General features: G+C 47.3%; 1 protein-coding gene across 1 annotated transcript in view; it reads left to right on the top strand.

Moving 5' to 3' along the window:
* pspc1 (paraspeckle component 1) overlaps window positions 1-14,895 on the top strand; it is a 68,879-nt gene that overhangs the window by 16,391 nt on the left and 37,593 nt on the right. The window contains exon 2 of the mRNA XM_055637000.1: window positions 8,791-9,092. Within this exon, the coding sequence (XP_055492975.1) occupies window positions 8,791-9,092 (302 nt within the window). The remainder of the gene's footprint in view (window positions 1-8,790; window positions 9,093-14,895) is intronic.

The raw sequence follows: 14,895 nt of genomic DNA on the forward strand, positions 1-14,895 counted from the left end.
AGTCTGTGGAATTCTCTGCCTCGGAGGGCGGTGGAGGCAGGTTCTCTGGATGCTTTCAAGAGCGAGCTAGATAGGGCTCTTAATAATAGCAGAGTCCGGGGATATGGGGAGAAGGCAGGAACGGGGTACTGATTGTGGATGATCAGCCATGATCACATTGAATGGTGGTGTTGGCTCAAAGAGCCAGATGGCCTACTCCTGCACCTATTGTCTATTGAGGACTCGACTGTATCTGAGACAAAGGGGAGCACCCAGCTCTAAGATCTGAACTATAGTGAGAGTTCGGCCAGACTAATAACATTCTTAGTACAAGGATGTTGCCATGAGGACTCGACTATCTGAGCTCAATGACCTAACTACAGTCTGAGATTGAACAGGCTAAATTAAAGTTTTCAATATGCCACAGAAGTAATTAATGTTTTCTTACCTTTCCTCCTTCACTGAAGAAAGACAAGTCGGGTCGCCTACATTGCCGATTGGAGCAATTTACTGCAGAGCAGAATGCAGGACTAGTAGATGTAGATGCCATAGACAAAGCGAAGATTCTTTGGATTCGAGAGCGGAGGCGGAAGCAAAGGTCCTATCTTTGGGCGGAAGCTGGTTACGAAAATGGGTCCTATAATTACCCATGAATATGCCCATGACCGTACTACGTGTTTTGCGTAGGAGTAGGCCATCTTGCTTATAGGATCTTTGGGTTGTAGGTAAAATTGTGAGGGGGAGACGGGGGGGGGGGGGGAGGGATCTGTGCAGGATGGATGGGGGGAAAAGTGCAGGATGAAGGGGAAGTGGGGTCAGTACAGGATGAATTGGGGGGGCAGTGTAGGATTGATGGGGAGTGGCAGGTGGATAGGGAGATCAGTGCACAATGAATAGATGGGGGGGGGTAGATGAGGATGGGAGCACACGGGAATGTCAGTGAGGACTGAATAGACGCAGGAATGGGGATCAGTGCGGGATGGAGAGGAGAGGTCTCACGAAAAGGGGGGTGGAGGGGGGCGTAAGAGAGAGAGAGGAAGCGGCAGAGTACGTGGGAAGGAAGGTCAGCGCTCCTCGGACAACACCGGCATCACTGCCTTGGCAGGCACGGAAATCGCTATCAAAATATGGAGTGGACCGTGGGGACAGAATATCTTGGCGGCCGTGCGCGCATGCACACACTCACACACGCGCGAGGCTTCGGACGCTCAATCCAGCGCTAAATCCAGCTCAACTCTGCCTGTCTCGTCTGGTCATGCCTGGACTGATGACATTTCCCGTAAATCCAGGCAGGAATAACCTTGCGGGACAGGCAGAGTTGAGCTGGGTATAGCGCTGCTTCTCTGCGCTGCCTGGGGGCACCGCTCCCGTCTGACTCTCGACGTCTGGCTACCCTCTGGCGTAGGGCTCTCGGGTGGGGACCTCTCAAAACGGGGGGGGGACGTGTGTCGCCGCCAAAGGGGGAGGCAGTTGGGAATTCTTCACCACCGCCTCCCCTCCTCCGCCAACCAACAGGAAGGTGCGGGGCCGAGCGGTGCAGTTGCTTCTGACGGCGGAAGGAGGCTTCCCCCTGCCTCCCTCCCTCCTCCTGGCGTCGGCGTGCGGGAGGGTTTGTTTTGAAAGCGCCGCTGGCGTAGTGGCACGCAGCAACCGCTAACATGGCGGGCGGGAGGAGGAGATGGAGCCGCTGCTGCTGCTGCTGTTCGGGACCCGTCATTCGCTTCGACCCTCCGTCACTCCACGCCTAGTATCTTTCCCACGCATTACAGCCGTCGCCGACATGAAACGTCACGTTCCTTTGCACCAGAGATGCTGCCTGACCCGCTGATTTACTCCAGTTTTTTGTGTCTATCTTCGGTACAAACCAGTATCTGTGTGCCAAGCCGGGCAAAATGACTCGGCGTTTAGGTTGCCCGGCGGCACTTTGGGTGGTCAGTGCCACCTGGGCAACCGCTAATTTCGAGCCCTGGCGTCTAGAGAGAGAGGGGGGGCAGAGGGAGAGGTGGGAGAGAGAGAGGTGGGGGAGGGAGGGCAGTGAGAGAGGGGAGGGGGGTCGCAAGGTTTTTATCAAGGGCCTAGCGAGAGGCGCGACTGGCAGCACGTTGGGTTTGCAGCGGGAGGGGGGAGAGGGATAGCACGGACCTGAACTCGGTGAGCGCGTGGCTCGGACGGGGCCGACCTCGGGTGGCGTGGAGAGCCTCGGCAGCTTTTGCGTGACGATTCCCCGTGTCCCTGCGATCAACAGAGAAATTTCAGGTTTAGTGACAATAACTGCCGCCGCCATGTTCTACCATCGGGTGGGGGAGACGGAGTGGTTTCAGAAGCACTCCGGTGGCCTCTGGTGACCTCCCGATCTTCAGACCATTTTGAGAACAGGAGGGAGGGGTTGGAGTGGGCGGGCGGGCGTGGGAGTCCAGCTGCGGGAGGCGTGGTGCGATCATACCTGTGCTGGGCATGGGGCTTTAGTCCACAGCGGCGTGGGGGGGGTGCGGTGCCTGGACGCAGGTGGGCCTCGATTGGTGGGAATGTTGTCATTGTGACGTCAAGCTGCGATTATATATTTTTTAAAGTGAGTTTTGAGATCAATTTTATTCAAAATCTGTGGAAATAATTGACCAAGGAGTGAATTTCTGAACTCATAAGATAAATCCCTACCAAAATTGTAAAAATCTCTGTGTTTTTGCGCAAGGATTTCGAGGAAATACGTTTCAAAGGCAAGATGCCGTATACACACACACACACACACACACACACACACACACACACACACACACACACACACACACACACACACACACACACACACACACACACACAGTTTTAAAAGTATACTAGACCAAGTGTAGACCCGTTGGGTCTATTCCCCAAAGTGTGGAGGGGGCTGGGGGGTGCGGCATGCGGCGTCACACACACTAACTACCCACCCGCACACGCTAACTACCCCCTTGATATATTAATATTATTAATTTGCTCCTTTTACTCCATGACCGCCCTATCTACTGACGCATAGCATAGCCCCCAACTCGCAGGCGCGAGGGAGGGGGGGGGGGGGGGGGGGTAGGGAGTGAGGGCAGAGAGAGAATGGGGAGAGAGACAGAGAGAAGGGGCAGACAGAAGGGCAAGAGATGCAGGGAGAGGGGGATGGAGGTGAGGTAGGGTGGGTGACGGATGGTGGGGGAGGAGGGGTGAGCGAGAGAGAGAGAGGGGGGAAGGGAGGTGTAGGCGGAAGGAGAGGGGAGGTGGGGGAGAGAGAGATAGAGTGGGGGGGGAATGAGAAAGAGATGGGGGGAGAGAAAGAGATGGGGGGGGAGAGAGAGATGGGGGAAGAGACGGAGAGCGCGAAACCGTGCGTCACGCATTCAGAATGTTCTGGAAATGAAGCATGCACAAAAGCTGTTGGCAGCTCTATGGAATTCAGTCACACACACACACACACTCAGCGGCGGCTCAGCGCTGAGGCACCATCGTGTAGCGGGCGATGCCTAACCCGGGTCGAGTGCTGTGACCGCTGACTCCAACATAGCGGAGCTGCGGTCTGTAGTCTGCGGAGCTTCCAGCCGCAGGCGACGCTGAACTTTAAACACCGCGGAGCCTGGGATCTCACGACGAGGTCGCCAGAGCCGGAGCTCCGACTAGCTCCCGCTCTGGCGACCTCGTCGTGAGATTCTTTATTCAGCGCTGAGACTAATCTCTGAACCTTCCATCACAGAGCAGAAAGTTCCAGGGCAGGTCCAAAGAATTAGTGACTTTGGTATAAACTTAACGCATTATATAGATATTAAGACAGTTATGGTACAGAAGGTGTGGCAAACCATTAACCAATAATTATGGTTTACCATACATTAGCTTATTTGCATTAACCAATCAACTAAATCCTTTCCAGTGATTGACAACATGTATAGTCACCTGATTTTCCCTTTTCTGGCCTCTTTACAACCCTTGCTTCCTCTGTGGTGTTCCTTACCCTCTTTGTTCAAAATCATTTTATTTCAATGAAGTAAAACCACAGAAAAATAAAATCAATTCTCAGAGACCACCTCTCAGAATATAAAAGACACATCATACAGCAATTACACAATACATACACACAAAACATTTTTTCACACAGAGAGTGGTGAATCTCTGGAATTCTCTGCCTATTTTCTATGTTTCTATGTCTATATATTTTCACTTTTGGAAAATAAAGTTATTTCTAAAACTTCAGATTTACACAAAGTCTAATACTTATGTTAAACTGAGTTATTTTGTCAGTCCAATTCAAGAAAACTTGATTCAAACCATTGCTGCTAAAATCAATTTGTTATTCTGACAGTGCTGAATAATTCTTTAAATCTTCTAACACAGAGCTAGAAACCCTGGGGCAGGTGGAAAGAACTACTGACTTTGGTACAAACGTAACACATTATATAGGTATTAGACAATTATGGTACAGAAGAAGTGGCAAACTATTAACCAGTCATTATGGTTTACCATACATTTAGCTTATTTGATTTAACCAATCAACTAAATCCTTTCCAGTGATTGACAACATGTATAGTCGCATGGTTTTCCCTTTTCTGGCCCCTTTACAACCCTTGCTCCCTCTGGTTTCTTTAACCTCTTCGCTCAAAATCATTTTATTTAAATGAAGTAAAACCACGGAAATATAAAATTAATTCTCCGAGACCACCTCTCAGAATACAAAATACATATCATACAGCAATCACACAATACATACACACAAAACATGTATTTTCATTTTGGAAAAGAAAATTATTTCTAAAACTTCAGATTTAAACAAAGTCTAATACTCACAATCCTAAATAAAACACAATACACTTCACAAATAATTTCCCTACAACTTCATAGTTAAAATACAGTTACTTATGGATTAAATATGAGTTTTGCCCAATAATTACAAAGTGGTAAGAACTTAAGTTATTTCTACAATCCCCAACCACACAAAGGCCACTAATTGTCACACTTGATAATTTATAATTACTTCTTACCAAGCTCGGGTCTAGTTTCATTCTGAATTACAACCTCCCCCTTCTATCTCTGGACGAAAGGAATGTAACGCCTCCTCAATAATAGCATTCCACACAGCAAATGGAAGATTATCGAAACAGAGTTACTTTCTCAGTTTTCTATAAACATAAGAAATCACCGTTATAAAAAGGTCACACAACCATCACCTATGCCTTATCTCTTGTCTCAACATAAACTCCAAGCCCTTCTCTTGCAACTTAACATAGATTCCTCACACAAAAGTTATCCGAGCAATTCTATTATATAATATTTCCTCATGATGATTGTTGGGAAGAAATTGCTTCCGAACTTGGACATGGATTTCAGGCTCATGCTCCCTCCCTGACGGCAGGAATGAAATGAGAGTGGGGTCAGGGTGGTGTGCGTTTCTGATGATGCTCGGTCTGTTGATAAATCTCCTTCCTATACTTTGACTCATTGTCACCTCTAATTTGTCCAACAACTATAGTATCGTCGGTCAATTTGAAGATGGTGTTGGAACTGCGTCCCGCCACATAATCATGAATATAGAGTGAGTAGAGCAGGGGCTGAGCAGACAGCCTTTAAGTGCTCCTGTGCTAATAGTCAAATCTAAAATGGAGTCGTTCTTCTACAAAAACATGATCTAATAGAACAAAAGAATGGCTCGGTGCCAAGCCTGAATGACTTTGTAAATCGAATGAACACAATATGCAGGACAGGTTGTCTTTTCAATAAAAACATTAAGATGGTAGCCTGCAGTAATAACATGTGCTTCAATCAAGGCCATAAAGAAGCCAAGATTGAAAAAATAGCTGAAGCTCCGGAGATAAGTAGTAACTTGTTATTGGATGAGCTTGATTTGGACCCAGCCTTCCTATCTTCGGAAAGACTGCAGAATCTTTCAGTCATGCCATATTCAGACTTGGTAGAAGTGATTTACTGATAAGAAAAATGTATAGTTGTGCTAACTCTTCTTTGTTCTGTGAGTGGGAGCCCGAGAAGCACTGAGCAACATTTGTGCTCATTGTAGATCGCCACTCCCGTCTGACGAATCAATTAATGATTGCCATGGTTTTACCTTTAACAGTTTTAGTTGCTATCTGCTTTTAAGAAACAAACTTTGACAATGGTTCTTGAGGAGGAAGTGTTGCAGCCAATTCATACTGATTTTTGTGTATTGATGAGGAAGTCTGAGGTCCAGTTGCAGAGGCATGCGCAGAGTCTTAGCTCCGTGAGCTTGGTAACCAGTTGCAGTAGCACCATGCTGCAGTCCATGAACAAAAGCCTGATGTATGTGTTTTTATTGTCCCAGTGGTTCACTGCCGAGTGGGGAGCCAATGCTTCCTTCCTTAACCTATTGTGGCAGTAGGTAAATTGTAGTGGGTCCACGTACTTGATGAAATAGGAGTTGATATGCCCAATAACCAACTCCTCCAAGTAACATCATCACGGATGTTAGTGCCACCGGTTGGTAGTCATCGAGGCATATCATCTTGTGCTGGGGATCTGAGGCGTGTGACAAGTGTTGGCTGGAGCGGATAGCCTAGGTGGGGAAGAAACTGGTACTGTGGAAGCTCCCTCTCTATAACGGGGAAACATTTGGTCATCAGGTGTGAGGTGCGCAAGTGTGGCCTGTCCCTCCCTCCTACGTCACAGGGATCATCCGGCCCATCTTCTAGTTCATCTGGGGGTCGAGGATGGACCGGGTGCGAAGGGCCACAATGCACGTCGGCAGACAACGGGGGTAAAAGCGTGCCCAACGTTGCCCTCGCCTTGATGGCCACCTTCGTGTGTGGCTGCATCAGGCGGTGTGTAGAGCCAAGGCACGTGGGCACCAAATGTCACTGCCTGCTGAGGTTCTACCTGTCCCCACCTGTCGTTCATGGAAAGGTTCTTCCGGACCAACACCTTTGACTACAAATCCATCGGGCAGTGGTCAGCATGGAACTTCCTGCAGGGAAATGACTCCATGGATCCTGTGGCGTGGTTCCCAGAACAGACTGCCCAGCCTCATCGCCAGAACTTGCCAATAAGCACCAAGGCCTGGCTTGGCGAGTGGTGAGGGGAGCCTTCGCAGTCAGGTCCTTCCTGCACCGTCGGAACCTCACTACCAGTGCACGCTGCCCTCGGGATGGCTGCTATGGAGAGGAGATGGTTGCCCACCTCTTTGCAGAGTGTAGATTTGCAAAGAGAGTCCGGAGAGTTTTGCAAGGGTCCCACAAGGATTCATTCCGAACAGCTCTGTCACAGAGGACTCTGTGATTTACGGACTGTTCTCTGATGCATTCAAAGAATGACATCGAGTGATGCTGGAAGGTCATCAACTCGGTGAAAGACGCTCTTTTGTCTGTCCGAGCTTTGTTGATCTCCCAGCAGAGCGAGATGTCCGTCTAGGAATGTTGCCGACTGGCCCGCTTCCGACTGCAGGAGTAGGTGCTGAGGGACGCACTGAAGCTTGGTGCAGCCAACGCCAAGGCTCGGTGCGGGAGGACCACAGTCTAGGGTCCTTCTGCTGCTGGACATGGGGGGGGGGGGCAGGGTGTGGGTGAAATGCTCCTCAAAATAAGGGAAGGGATTCCACGCCAGTGGGCCACATGAGTGGCAAGGGTGGGGGGAAAAATTGGAGTAATTTGTATAAACAGTATAGAATGTTTGTATAGCCTCCGAGAATGTCGGATGAATTTTTTGCACGGTTCCTGTATTGTATATATTTATTACTTGAATAAAGTCTATTTTGAATTTTTTTTTTTTAATGTCATTTTGCCCTTCTTATTGATGCCCTTTTAAAACGGATGGGAACCTCATTTCTCAGTAAAGAGATTGAACAGAAAGGTGAAAATAGTGTATAATGTATGTTTCAGTAGGAAGACATGGGGAAAAAAGCATTAAAATACTGGTTATGACTCCTGAGAGGGTCAAAGGAAATGTATAAGTTTAGGAAGTGATTTGAAGATTGAAATATAAAAATAACTCCATGTTGCACAGTGCTTCAAGACTACATTTGGAATTGTGTGCATTTTAAATTTCCATACTTAAAGAGAGTTTAATTTGGAAATACAGTGTGGAAATAGGTCCTTCGACCCACCGAGTCCTTGTTGACCAATGATCCCCATATCCCAGCACTATCCTTCATACTAGGGACAATTTACAATTTGTACCAAAGCCAATTAACCTACAAACATGTACGTCTTTGGAATGTGGGAGGAAACCGGAGCTCCCAGAGAAAATCCACATGGTCACGAGAGAACGTGCAAACTCTGTACAGACAGCGACTGTAGGCAGGATTGAATCCGGGTTTCTAACACTAAGGCAGCAAATCTACCGCTACACCACTGTGCCGCCGGTCTATCTAAGGTTTGATTGTTAGGAAGAGCTGACTGTGCAGTGAGTTGTCTATCTAATGATAGACAATTTATATTTTTAGAAAAATATTATTGTTCATTCATAGAGTTACCACTTCTCTCATTACTCAATGATATAATCTAGTATGATAGCTCATTCAATTTGCCATTGAGAGTGTTGCTATTTGAATTGTGACAAGCATGTTTTAAAGGCGACTGTAGTAAATTGTTCAAAAGAAGCAACATAACGGAAACAAAACAGAAGTTTATTTAATAGGACGGGTTGATTTATCTGCCTATAAGGTAAACCAATCTCTTTGGCTTTGAGGGATTGCAAAGTCCTTTTTAAAAAAAGTGTGATTCAAGTTTTCATCAGCTTATTACCTTTATTTAAATTAGTTCTTATGGAATGTCTAAAACGCTCAAACTGAAATTTACACAAATTAACAATTTGCAATTGATGCCATGCTTTCTCATATAGGAAACCAGGACATTGGCTGAAATAGCAAAGGCTGAACTTGATGGTACCATGCTGCTGAATCGACCTCTACGTATTCGCTTTGCTACTCATGGAGCTGCCTTGACCGTGCGGAATCTTTCTTCAGTTGTTTCTAATGAGTTGCTGGAACAGGCCTTTTCTCAGTTTGGACCAGTAGAAAGAGCAATAGTTATTGTTGATGATCGTGGGAAGCCTACAGGGAAAGGTTATGTGGAATTTGCAGCAAAGCCTGCAGCTCGCAAAGCATTGGAAAGATGTGCAGATGGAGCATTTTTATTGACATCGTAAGTTTAATAAAGATTTTCAGGTATCTCATAGCTATTTCCTTTCCTTTGAGCTTAATTGTGAGCAATTAAGTTCCTTAATGTTCTTGCATGACATTTGTGTTTTTTAAAAGTATAGCTGTAATAAATAATTTGCAGTGGCCTTGAATGATAATTCATTTGCTCTCTTCAGTTTTAACTTTTAGGAGTTAACTTTTTTTTCATAAATATCTTTTATTTTGATCGGTAACGATGTGGGTTTCACAGTCTGTATATTTAATTATTTGCAACACATTTGCAAATGAAGGCTGGTAACTTTGTCCTTCCATAATGTTTGGGACAAGGACACATCATTTATTTATTTGCCTCTGTATTCCATAGTTTGAGATTTGTAATAGAAAAAAAATCACATGTAGTTAAAGTGCACATTGCCAGATTTTAATAAAGGCTATTTTTATACATTTTGGCTTCACCATGTAGAAATTACAGCAGTGTTTATACATAGTCCCCCCCCATTTCAGGGCACCATGATGTTTGGGACACAGCAATGTCATGTAAATTAAAGTAGTCATGTTTAGTATTGTGTTACATATATTTTGCATACAATGACTGCTTGAAGTCTGCGATTCATGGACTTCACCAGTTGCTGGATGTCTTTTCTGGTGATGCTCTGCCAGGCTTGTATTGCAGCCATCTTTAGCTTGTTTTGGGGGCTAGTCCCCTTCAATTTTCTTTACAGCATATAAAAGGCATGCTCAATTGGGTTCAGATCAGGTGATTTATTTGGCCACTCAAGAATTGACAATTAGCTTTGAAAAACGCCTTTGTTGCTTTAGCAGTATATATGGGATCATTGACATTGCTGAGGAATGAACTGCTGGCCAATGAGTTTTCAGGCATTTGTTTGAACTTGAGCAGATAGGATGAAACACTTCAGCATTCATTATGCTACTACCATCAGCAGTTGTATCATCAATGAAGATAAGTGAGCCAGTATCTTCAGCAGCCATATATGCCCAGGCCATAACACCCCTACCACCATGCTTCACAGATGAGGTGGTATGCTTTGGATCTGGGGAAGTTCCTTCTGTCCTCCATAATTTGCTCTTGCCATCACTCTGATATAAATTAATCTGAAGAAGGGTTTCGGCCCGAAACGTTGCCGATTTCCTTCGCTCCATAGATGCTGCTGTTTCTCCAGCATTTTTGTGTACCTTCGATTTTCCAGCATCTGCAGTTCCTTCTTAAACATAAGTTAATCTTCATCTCTGCCCAAGCAAAATATGAGGTGCTGCTCCTCCAATTTACGGTGGGCCTCACTCTGGCCATGGATGAGGCCCAGGACAGAAAGGTCAGATTCGGAATGGGAGGGGGAGTTGAAGTGCTGAGCCACCGGGAGATCGGGTTGGTTATTGCAAACCGAGCGGAGGTGTTGGGCGAAGCGATTGCCAAGCCTACGCTTGGTCTCACCGATGAAGAGCAGCTGGCACCTAGAGCAGCGGATGCAATAGATGAGGCTGGAGGAGGTGCAGGTGAACCTCTGCCGCACCCGGAAAGACTGCTTGGGTCCTTGAATGAAGGGGGGAGGTAAAGCGACAAGTGTAGCATTTCCTGCGATTGCAAGGGAAAATGCCAGGAGAAGGGGTGGTTAGGGTGGGATGGGACGGATTGACCAGGGAGTTACGGAGGGAGCGGTCTCTGCGGAAAGCAGACGGGAGGAGATGGGAAGATGTAGTCAGTGGTGGGATCCCCTTTGAGGTGGCGAAAATGTCGGAGAATTATTTTTTGTACGTGACTGGTAGGGTGGAAGGTGAGGAGAAGGGGGACTCTGCCCTTCTTATGAGTGGGGGGGATGGAGAGTGAGAGCAGAGTTACGGGATATAGACAAAACCCTGGTGAAAGCCTCATCTATAGTAGAAGAGGGGAACCCCCGTTTCCTGAAGAATGAGGACATCCTGGGTGCAGATGCAGCGTAGACAGAGGAATTGGGAGTAGGTGATGGAGTCCTTACAGGAAGCAGGGTGGGAAGAAGTGTAGTACAGATAGCCTTGGAAGTCAGTGGGTTTATAGTGGATGTCGGTCAGTAGTCTATCACCTGCGATGGAGATAGTGAGGTCTAGAAATGGTAGGAAATTGTCGGAAATGGTCCAGGTGTATTTGAGTGCCGGATGGAAGTCAGTGGTGAAATGGATGAAGTCAGTGAGTTGTGTGAGGGTGCAGTCGTCAAAGTAGCGGAGGTAGAGTTTGGGGATAGGGCCCTGGTATGCCTCGAACAAAGATTGTTCGACGTATCCTACAAAGAGGCAGGCATAGCTTGGGCCCATGCGCGTGCCCATAGTATTGGGAGGAAATGGGAGGAGTCAAACAAAGTTGTTACGGGTAAGGACCAGCTCTGCTAGGCGGAGGAGAGTATCAGTAGACGTGGTTTGGTTTGTTCTGCGGTCAAGGAAAAACCAGAGGGCTTTAAGACCCTCCAGGCAGAGGATGGAGGTGTAGAGTGACTGGACATCCATGGTGAAGATGAGGGAATGGGGGCCTGGAAAATGGAAGTCATGGAGCAGACGAAGAGCGTGTGAGGTGTCTTGAACATAGGTAGGGAGGGATTTAACCAGGGGGATAGGATGGAGTCCAGGTATGTGGAAATAAGTTTGGTGGGCACAAACAGGCAGAAACAATGGGTCTGCCAGGACAGTCAGGTTTGTGGATTTTGGGGTAAAGGTAAAATCGGGCCGTGTGGGGCTGGGGAACGATGAGGTTGGAGGCTTGGGAGGGCAGGGAGCCGGGAAGTGACAAAGTCAGTGATAGTGCTAGAGATAGTGGCCTGGTGCTCGTCTGTGGGGACATGGTCCATGGTCCTCCCCTTCTCAGCTCTCCCTCAGCCCATTGTCTCCTCCTCTTCCTTTCTTCTTCCCGCCCCTCCGCCCCCCCCCCCCCCCCCCCCCCCCCCCATCCTCACATCAGTCTGAAGAAGGGTCTCAACCCGAAATTGCCTATTTCCTTCACTGCATAGATGCCACCTTACCTGCTGAGTTTCTCCAGCATTTTTGTCTAACAGGAATGTAATGATAATAAAGGTTCACAAAGGGGCTACGTTCAGGGAAAACAGTTGAAATGGACATTTGTAAATCAGGAGTGTATACCATTGTTTCCAATGTGCAATCTCAATTTTTGCTCAAGCCAATTTTTAAAATACAAATATCTAAAATATTTTTAATGACTATCTTAAGATGAAAGCTCGTGAGGTACAGAATAATTTTTGTCTTCATTGAATGTATACGGAAGAAAATAATAATAAATGACCACACAATTTGACTTTGTGTGATTGCTCCTTCCTGATTGAACTGGACAGTTTTCTTGTGATTTTAAAAAAATCCTTGTTATTGGAACTTGTGTTCTCCATTATGCAGCCTTATTTGGTGCTGTGCTTGATCAATGGATTGCTGTTTCTGAAAGTGCCTGTTGCTCTTTCAGTGTAACAATACCCTGTGATCTCTTGGGCTATTATGGCAGTTTCTTGCTCCTACTGGGTGGTTTGTTCTAATTTATGAGATGTGCCTTGCAATTCCATATCAGCCTAATTTTGCCACCATGATGATTGTTGGAGATCTCTCTAGTATGTAAACCAAAGCGAGTTGTGAACACTCTGGTCATAAATTTTCTTGGTCACCATTCATTGATGCATGAATTTGGTCATTCCAAGAGGTATTGATGTATTTTGTGGCTATTTTTGTTGTATCTATTACCAAGTTCCTGAATGGTGAGTTTATCAATGCCATTTTACTCCAAAATAACATTCTTTAATATCGGTAGTGCATGTGCACAACCTTTTATCCGAAAGCCTTGGGACCAGACACTTTTCGTAATTCGGAATTTGTCGGCCTTCGGAATGGAAATTTTTTTGCGTAGATTTTAATGGCTGGCTCAGTGTTGGAGTGCTCGGCTCATATCCGCAAGGTCGCGAGTTTGCGCCTTGATCCCGGCAGTTCCTCGGTCGCGAGTTTGAGTCTTCAATGTAGTTTTTTCTTGCAGAATAAATGTCTGTATGAAATGCAGTGTGTTGAATGAATTCCTGAATTTGTAAATGTGACCGCAGCATTGAATCACCTCTCGCACTCATGTCACCCTAGCGGGGCTACATGCCCTTAGGCGGCCTAAGGCGACATTTTCACACTCTTATATCCGTGTGCAGCAGAGGCGACGTGCGTTTGGCGCCAAACGTGAGCTTTGGTGTGCAGACGACATCCTGGAAAAAATGTCCGGTTTCTTCCAGGTAGGCGATATACCCTCCCGGGCAATATACCCTCCACTTCTCTTTTATGAAGGGGATTTAGTTCCCCTTTCTTCCAGGACCGACCGGAGGTTCCGCTGTCACCTCTGCAGGCCGCCCTCGGTGAACGTCCTGTCTCCCTGTCCCTGGAATAGCAGGGGGCGATCAAACAGCACAATACCCCCCTCCCCCTCCAACTCCAGAGGAATCCGCTCCCCGATGGGCCGCTACGGCGACAAGTGGCAGTTCGCCCACAGCCCGAGCTGCGCGACCCCAAGAACAAGACGTACCTTGCACACCATCAGCTTCTGCCCATACGGGGAGCGTGTTCCTCTGGAGTTGGAGCGGGGCTGGGCTGGAGTTGCTGATCTGGGATCTCCGTGCTTGCAGTGGGCCTGGGGGTCAGTGTCCCCATGAGGGGGCACAGCTCGGGCTGTGGGCGAACTGCCACTTGTCGCCGTAGCGGCCCATCGGGGAGCGGCTTCTGGTGGTCCTGATGGCTCCGGCCAGTTTGCAGTTTTCCTCTGGAGTTGGAACGGGGCTGGGCTGCTGCTGGCTGTGGGTCTCTGGGATCTCCGTGCTTGCAGTGGGCCTGGGGGTCGGTGTCCCGTTGGTCCTGACGTCTCCGGTGATTGGCACTGACCTGCTGGCATCGCCGACCTGAAGACCGTGCAAAGCCCCCGTGCTGGTGCAATGGGCACGGGGGAGAGGGAAGGGGTCACACACATGGCCGGGAAGCAGAGGGGTATAGGTGGGGTGAAACTGAAGGGAGCGACAATCTGCTGCTCCCTGCCCGCTGAGTTAAAAAGTTCCCACGCAAGACTCACAATACACTGTGTATCGTGAGTCTACCGTGGGAACTTTTTAATTCAGCGGGCAGGCAGCGGCATATTGTCAATTATTAACCCTCCCGCGCAATATACCCTCACCTTCTCTTTTATGAATGGGGATTTAGTTCCCCTTTCTTCGAGGACCGACCGGAGTTTCCGCTGTCATCTCTGCGGGCCGCCCTCGGTGAACGTTTTCAAGGACCTTTCTTCAAGGAACGAAAAAATGTCCGCTATTCGGAGGTTTTCGTTATTTGGATCTTGATAAAAGGTTGTGCACCTGTAATACCATTCTCAGCCATGGCTTGGGGCGAGGGGAAATGCTCCCTTGATGCTGTCAGCCATGTCCTCTTCAACTGCATAGCCTGGGGCATTGTCATCGAAGAACAAAGTTTTGTTGCCCTGGCAATTTCTTGTGTGGTATTGTTTAAGTAGGTGAAAAACAACCTGATACAATCTTGGAAGAGTAATGCCATGGGCCAAGTTTTATTTTTGTTAGATGCCACTTCAATGGAAGATTTTGTCTTTGAATCTCTCTTTATAGAGTCCTTGGGTTCTATAGTCAGTTGGACATGGATATCCCTACAGCCAGTTGGTCACACTTCCAGAAGGTCTATTGTTCCCTCGTATTCTATTAAATCTTGTCTTGATGTCCTTGCTCTTTCCTGGGTCTATATCAAAAATGCCCTTGATTGTGATTAAAACATGCTTTGTCATTTGTCCATTCTCT

The sequence above is a fragment of the Leucoraja erinacea genome, chromosome 6 (assembly GCF_028641065.1).
Source record: "Leucoraja erinacea ecotype New England chromosome 6, Leri_hhj_1, whole genome shotgun sequence".
NCBI classification, from domain to species: domain Eukaryota; kingdom Metazoa; phylum Chordata; class Chondrichthyes; order Rajiformes; family Rajidae; genus Leucoraja; species Leucoraja erinaceus.